General features: G+C 45.0%; 1 protein-coding gene across 1 annotated transcript in view; it reads left to right on the top strand.

Moving 5' to 3' along the window:
* Positions 1-8,043, top strand: part of DOT1L (DOT1 like histone lysine methyltransferase) — a 73,346-nt gene that overhangs the window by 40,101 nt on the left and 25,202 nt on the right. Inside the window, 4 exon segments of the mRNA XM_031062223.1 lie at positions 2,285-2,376; positions 5,533-5,634; positions 6,291-6,428; positions 7,285-7,410. Of these exon segments, the coding sequence (XP_030918083.1) occupies positions 2,285-2,376; positions 5,533-5,634; positions 6,291-6,428; positions 7,285-7,410 (458 nt within the window).

The following is an 8,043-nucleotide window of genomic DNA, read 5'->3' as shown; positions in this document are numbered from 1 at the left end:
AATATAAATCATAGCATATTATATTATACCATATCATAGTATATAATGTATCATAGTATTTAATATCATAGTATATCATATTACATCATATAATATGACATTATATTATGCAAATTATTTATTAAAACTATGCTAAAAAAAGATAAAGGAAATTTTAGGAAGCTAGACAAGAAGAGTAATAAAAACCTGTGACAGACGCAGAGATTCTGACACAGCTGGCTGTGATTAGCCATTAATTAAAAACAATTCACATGTTTGGATAAACAATTTCCAGGTTATATTCTAGAGGAACAAAACATGGAGAAGCTGAAGCTTCTCAGGAGAATAATCCTGGCAAAGAGATTTTTCATAAAATATCCTGGTGACACCTCTCTTAATTCCTCTGCTGAGCTCAGGGCCCATAAATGAGATCCTGTCTCAGAGGCTGAGCTCACACAGGTGCGGTTGGAAAATGCAGGAGGTGATAAAGAAAAACCTGGAGGCTTTTTTTGTTTTATCTTCTCTGCCTGTCCCCTCCCAGCTGTTTCTGGCTTTTGGCATTAGCAGGAGCCAGCCCAGGATGCTCTGGGATGTGGCACAGGGGGACCAAGGGTACCAGAGGTGTCCTTACCTTGGGCTCTGCTGAATTTGTGCCAGTCATGGCTGATTCCTGGTGCAAGAGAGAGAAAAAGAATGATTAAAGGCATATTTTGTGGCTAAAGAGTGATTTTGGAGGCAAAAGAGTAATTTTGAGGGATATTTTGTGGCAAAAAGAATGATTTCTTTTTTTTTTTTTTGAGGGATATTTTGTGGGATATTTTATGGCAAAAGTGTGATTTTTGAGGGATATTTTGTGGCCAAAGTGATTTTTGCAAGGTTATTTTGGGGCAAAAGAATGATTTTTGAGGGATATTTTTTGGGATATTTTGTGGCAAAAGAGTGAGGTTTTTGAGGGATGTTTTGAGGAATACTTTGTGGCAAAGGAGTGATTTTTTTTTTTGAAGGGTTATTTTGTGGCAAAAGAGCGATTGATGTTTTTAAGGAATAGTTTGTTGGATATTTTGTGGCAAAAGAGTGATTCTTGAGGGCTATTTTGTGGCAAAAAAGTGATTTTCAGGGATATTTTGTGGCAAAAATGATTTTGAGGGATGTTTTGTGGCAAAAGTGATTTTGAGGGATATTTTCTGGCAAAAAAAAGGTGATTTTTAGGGATGTTTTGTGGCAATGGAATGATTTTTGAGGGATATTTTGTGGCCAAAGAGTGATTTTGATGGATATTAAAGTGGTTTTGAGGAATATTTTATAGCAAAGGAGTGATTTTTGAGGGATATTTTGTGGCAAAAGAGTGATTTTGAGGAATGTTTTGAGGCAGGGTGGATGGGGACATGGCTTCCATTGGAATTGATGGATCCAAGAGCTCCTTTTGTGCCAGGAGAGGCATTTCCAGCATGTTCCTAAATCCATCCTCAGTGGCTTAGTCTGACTTGGAGTCCAAATCAAAATCAAGGGACAGACAAGTGAGGAGAGGTGGCCAGGGAGGAAATGGGGGCAAACAGGGGCATTGCATTTGCCCCCTGCTGAAATCTCTCATCTGTTTTATTTATTTATTTTTTCTATTTCTATTTATTTATTATTTTATTTCCATTTTTAATGGCTTAGTTTGACTTTGAGTCCAAATCGAAAGCAAGGGACAGAAAAGTGAAGAGAGGTGGGCAGAGGGGAAATAGGGGTGGAAAGGGGCATAGCATTTACCCCTGCCTGAATTCCTCATCTGATTTATTTTTATTTTATCTATTTATTTTTATTTATTATTCTATTTCCTTTTTTAATGGCTTAGTTTGAGTCCAAATCAAAAGCAAGGGACAGAGAAGTGAGGAGAGGTGGCCAGGGAGGAAATGGGGGCAAACAGGGGCATGGCGTTTACCCTGCTGAAATTCCTCATCTGATTTATTTTTATTTTATCTATTTATTTTTATTTATTATTCTATTTCCATCCTCAATGGCTTATTCTGACTTTGAGTCCAAATGAAAAGCAAGGGAGAGACAAGTGAGGAGAGGTGGCTGGGGGGAAATGGGGGCAAACAGGGGCATGGCATTTACCCTGCTGAAGCACCTCATCTGAATTATTTTTATTTTATCTATTTATTTTATTTCCATTTTTAATGGCTTAGTCTGACTTTGAGTCCAAATTGAAAGCAAGGGAGAGACAAGTGATATTTTGGAGAGGTGGCCAGAGGGGAAATAGGGGTGGACAGGGACATGACATTTATCCCTGCTGAAATCCCTCATCTGATTTATTTTGCAGACTCATTTAAGATCCAGTACATGCAGTTCATGGCATACATGAAAACTCCTCAGTACAAAGCAAGCCTGCAACAGTTACTGGAGCAGGAAAAGGTGAGTCTCACTTTTTCACATTTCTAAACAAAATTACCAGACTCTGAAGTTCCTTGGATGTGGGGAAGAGTGCTGGGGATGGGAATTGTGTGCATTTACACCAGTCCTGCTTAAGGTGAGCAGCTGCCAGGGGATTTTGTTGCTAAACTCATTTTTTGTGTGTTTAAATCACACAAAAATGAGAGAGCTGCACCTCCCCTTTTCCCTGACAATGCTGACTTAGAATCAGAGAATCCTGAAATGGTTTGGGTTGGGAGAGACCTCAGAGCCCATCCAGTGCCAGCCCTGCCATGGCAGGGACACCTCCCACTGTCCCAGGCTGCTCCAACCCTGTCCAAGCCAGCCTTGGGCACTGCCAGGGATGGTTCCTCCCAACCCAAACCAATTCCAGGATTTTATGAACCACAGTTCATAGAATTATGGATTAGGAAACCATTGAACTTAGATTAAGAAACCAAAAGTGTCATCGCTGCTTGTGGGGATTTAGCAGAGCATCCTTGGTACTGATATCAGAATGGGTTGGATTGCACTGATGGGCAAAGTGTAAATGTCCCAAATCATGGACAGGAAAATGTGGAAAGGCAGGGAGGGTCCTGGAGCTGTGCACTGGGGTGTTTGTCTGCCATGGAGCCACCAGCAGAGGGAGGAGATCTCCTGCCTGAACTCCTCCTTGTCTTGCTTTGTCTCACTGATAAATGATTTCACTGCTTATCAATTAGCCCTGATGGGTCTGTTCTACTGCTTCTGGGGAGGAGCTTTCCCCATAATGCTCAGAATTAAACTCGAAAAACCTTGCAGGGCCTGAAGGTGCTCCAGGAGAGCTGCAGAGGGACTGGGGACAAGGCCTGGAGGGACAGGAGCCAGGGAATGGCTCCCACTGCCAGAGGGCAGGGCTGGATGGGATCTTGGGCAGGAATTGTTCCCTGGCAGGGTGGGCAGGCCCTGGCACAGGGTGCCCAGAGCAGCTGGGGCTGCCCCTGGATCCCTGGCAGTGCCCAAGGTCAGGCTGGACAGGGCTTGGAGCAGCCTGGGACAGTGGGAGGTGTCCCTGCCATGGCAGGGGGGGCACTGGATGGGCTTTGAGGACCCTCCCAACCCAAACCAGTCTTGAATTCTCTCCAGGTCCAGCTTTTGGCATTCCCTGTGGAAGCTTTCCTTCACTCTGTAGTCTTTGTGAGAGTGTCAGAAAAAAGCCACAGGGCTTTTTTTATCGTGTTTTCCACACTGGGAACTCTCCAGAGGAGAGAAATTAACTTTTGCCACCCCATTCCTTACTGAGAAGTGGTTGGTTCTGCTCTGGTGTTCATGGAAACCTCTTTTCTGTGGTTATTTCCATTTGCTTTCACAGTCAATCAGCACTTAGAACTTTCATCTTTTTCCTTAAGCAGCAGATTTTTCTGCTTGTTCTGCACTTGTCAGGAAAGTCAGCATGAAGTGAACTTGTCCCCTGCACAAATGAAATGATGGTGTGCAAGGGTTGTGCCCTGCACAGAGAATGAATCAGGGGTGTGGAAAAGTCATCACTTGGTGCTGGTGTCCAACAGCTGCTCCACACTTTCAAATGTTAAAATGAGGAATTCAGTATGAAAATATTTTTTTATGGAGTGTTACATGGCAAATTAAACCTGACAGAGGCAGAACTTGGCTGGGTGAGGGGCTGGGTATGGTCTGTTCAGTAACTCCCTCTTACAGGAAGGTTTTCAAGTACAATAAAAATCTCTGTGTAATAATGATTTTGAAGTCAGCTGCTGCTTCTCAGAGTGCCCTTAGATGGAGCTGTCAGCCCCTGCACTGTCTGGGAAGGCTGAATGAAATGCCTCATGTTGAAAACAAAACTGATTTTCCAGCATCCCCCAGAGCAGCCCCTTTAGCATTGCAGGGACTTTTCCCAAGCCAGGTCTGTGTGTTCCTGCATGTGGGGAATTTCCAGCACTGCTGCTTCCCTGCTTGCAATATCAGCCATGGAATTATTAAGGTTGGAAAGGATCATTGTGCTTTTTGCCCTTGTTCCCCACTTTTCCTGGAGCAGTGGCTCAGTCTGTGCAATCCCTGCTTGGCTTCTGCAGCACAAGGTGGAGAACAGGATAATCCCAAATTCCCTGTGCTTTCTGCACTAATCCTGCAATTGGGGCTGGGTAAATGAGGCTCTTCAGCCAGTCCTACCTTGCCCTTTGCTGTGCATGGCCATGGATTGAGGGAGCAGGGACCTGGTTAAGGAATGTTCTGGGCAGGGAATTGCTGTGAGTGGCTCAGGTGACCTGCTGAAATAATGGGGGCACAAGTATATAAGTATATAATAATATAATATTGTATAATAAATAAATATATATAATATATCATATATATATAGTGTATATATATGTGTATGTATGTATATATAATATAATATAATATAATATAATATATAGTATAGTATAGTATAGTATAGTATAGTATAGTATAGTATAGTATAGTATAGTATAGTATAGTATAGTATAGTATAGTATAGTATAGTATAGTATAGTATAGTATAGTATAGTATAGTATAGTATAGTATAGTATAGTATAGTATAGTATATAATAGTATATAAGTATATAATAATGGTGGCACAAGTAGGAAAACTGGTCTGGCTTATTTAGGACTTTGTTCCTGCCTCCCCCCCCCCAGTGTATTTTCATTTACTGCATCTCTTCCATGAGTGTTGCACAGGGCAACTCTGAGCTGGGGCTCTGGGGATTTAGAGCCAGTTCCCTGTTTGGGAGCAGATTTCATGCAGATAATCTTTTCCAGTTCTATTTCTGCTCTGTGGGATGTGATTATTGCTGCTGCTTCACGATGCACTAGGAAGATAAAAATGAGTTCCTAAGACTGTCTTGATTGTATTTTACCATACAAGAGGAAAAACCTACTTAAATTTAGTCAGAAATTCACTGCTTAAAAGCTCTTTACTACTTAAAACCTACCTCAATTTAGTCAGAAATTTACTACTTAAAGGTTCTTTACAGCTGACTTAACTCCACCAGTATCACACCCAACAAATCCAGGCTTTCAGGAGCCTAGGGCAGGGCTGGATGAGTTCTCCTGCATCCAGGTTCTCTCCTAAATTGCTCCACAAATCTCCTTGAGACGGCCCATGCTGCAGCTGGTGCTCAAAGTGTGTTTTTTCCCTCTTCCAGGAGAAGAATGCTCAGCTGCTGGGGACAGCCCAGCAGTTGTTCACCCACTGCCAGGCCCAGAAGGAGGAAATCAAACGCCTGTTCCAGCAGAAGCTCGATGAGGTACCTCTGTGCTGGGGGGATGTTTCTAAATCAGCTGCTTGCAAACATCTCTGGTCCAGCTAAGTGAGAGCAGAGCAGTCTCAGCTCTTCAGTCCCTGCTTTGCAGCAGATCAGGCTCAGAAAGGTGCAATGTGTGTCACTCTCTGGTGATGTTTTGTGCTTGTTGTTGGAATTGTTGTGTGCCTGGTGCCCAAGGAAGGGGACAAACCACAGCCAGGTGGTGTTTGGTGGAAGATTCACCCTCTGCTGCTCAAACAAACTCTGTGCTGCCAACCTAGCTCAGGAGCACAGGAGGGAAATGTGGGGGCTGTCCACAGACAGTTCTGTTGGCTGGCAAAGCCTAAATGCCAGTTTTACAGTTGTAGGGGTGGAACAGAAGCTCCAAGATCCTTGTGTCCCTCCTTGTTATCCCCCAGCAGCCACAAAGTGCCTTGGAGAATGCTGGGGGAGGTTCTGAGAGCTGCAGAGTTCTGCAGATCTCCTCAGTGCCACTTGGGAATGGGACAATCACCAGGGATGAGGGTGTCAGAACCCCAGGGATGACGGTGTCAGAACCCCAGGGATGAGGGTGTCAGAACCCCAGGGATGACGGTGTCAGAACCCCAGGGATGAGGGTGTCAGGACCTCAGTGACTGATCTCACCCTTCACCTTTTAGCTGGGAGTTAAAGCTCTGACGTACAACGACCTGATCCAAGCTCAGAAGGAAATCTCTGCTCACAACCAGCAGCTGAAAGAACAGACAAAACAGCTGGAGAAGGACAACAGTGAACTCAGGAACCAGAGCTTGCAGCTGGTGGGTCCAGAGGATGCTGCACTTGGGCTGAGGACAGGGCACAAGCTGGGGATGAAACATCACCCAGCTGCTCAGGGATGATGAGGGAAACCTTCAGGAGTCCCTTTTCACCTTTGATATTCCCCATAGCAAGTCCTGAGGTGGTATCTGGCTCTGGCCTCAGCTGTGTCCCCAAACAGCTCTGGATGTCACTGGGTCTGGGTCTGGCTGGGCAGGGAGTTTGTGCAGGGCTTGCTCTGTGGTGCTCACCTTGGTAAATCAAACTTAGAGAATCATGGAACTGGTAATGTGGGAAAAGACCTGTAAGATGTTTGAGTCCAACCATCAAGGAGCAGCATCATGGTCACCAAAACACCAGGTCCTCAAGTGTCACAGCCACTTGTTTGAACACTGCCAGGGGTGGGGACTCCACCACTGCCCTGGCAACCTGTGCCAATGCCTGACCACCCTTCAGTGAGGAAATTTTACTCATCTAAACTTCCTCTGGCACAACTTGAGGCTGTTCCCTCTCCTCCTGTCCCTGTTCCCTGGGAGCAGAGCCCAACCCCTCTGGCTGTCTCCTCCTGTCAGGAGCTGTGCAGAGCCACAAGGTCCCCCCTGAGCCTCCTCAGGAGGTAGATGAGGGGAATATCTGGATGTGGAAGCAGTGAGGGTGGCTGATAACACTATTTTAGAAAGTACCACACTCCCTAGCACAAAGCTTGGGGGACTCAGTGGGTTAAGGGGTTCTTGCACATTCAGTGCAAAGTTCTGCTTGCATCTGGGAGCCCAGGTGTGCAGGGTGAGCTCTGTTCTGACCTCTTTGTCCCTGTCCCTGTTCTGACCTCTTTGTCCCTGTCCCTGTGTGTCCCTGCAGCTGAAGGCTCGCTGTGAAGAGCTGAAGCTGGATTGGTCAACGCTGTCACTGGAGAACTTGCTGAAAGAGAAGCAGGCCTTGAAGAATCAGATTTCTGAGAAGCAAAAGCACTGTTTGGAACTGCAGGTAGAGAGCAAGGAACAAATGAAGAGTCACCAGCTTGGGATAGCTCTTGGGCAATGGGCCAGTTATGGGTGTTACACTAAATATGATGGGAAAGGATGAGCCAGGTGCTGTTTTTTTATGTATTCTTTTTTTATTCCCCCAGAAACTGAGCTTTCTATTAAAAAATTCTAGTAAATAAGGATGTAGACCAAACCTGTAAAGGCAGTAGATACCATCACCTAATTCCTTGGTGATGATGTGGAAGGAGGAATCATGGTTTATCATTACATAGAATTAAAAATCACAAGCTGGTGATTTTCGTGCATGCTCTGATGTCTCAGTTCAGGAATCACAGGGTCCCAGACTGGTTTGGCTTGGAAGAGACCTTAAAGCTCATCTCATTCCACCCCTGCCATGGGCAGGGACACCTTCCAGCATTCCAGGTTCCTCCAAGCCCATCCAGCCTGGCCTTGGACACTTCCAGGGATAGGGTGGGAATCATTTCCCCCAAGTGACATTTCTCACAGTGACAAAAAATTGAACTCCTTTGTGTGAAGAGCTTTTCTTTCCCTGTGAGATTGGCTCCAGAGCTATTCCAGCCTTTTGCTGGATGCCTTGGCATGGAGTGACTGTGCAGTACTCAGGTACTCCACA

Source organism: Geospiza fortis, unplaced genomic scaffold, assembly GCF_000277835.1.
Source record: "Geospiza fortis unplaced genomic scaffold, GeoFor_1.0 scaffold254, whole genome shotgun sequence".
Taxonomy (NCBI): domain Eukaryota; kingdom Metazoa; phylum Chordata; class Aves; order Passeriformes; family Thraupidae; genus Geospiza; species Geospiza fortis.
The sequence above is the reverse complement of the archived record's forward strand: the minus strand, read 5'-3'. Positions and strand labels throughout refer to the sequence as shown.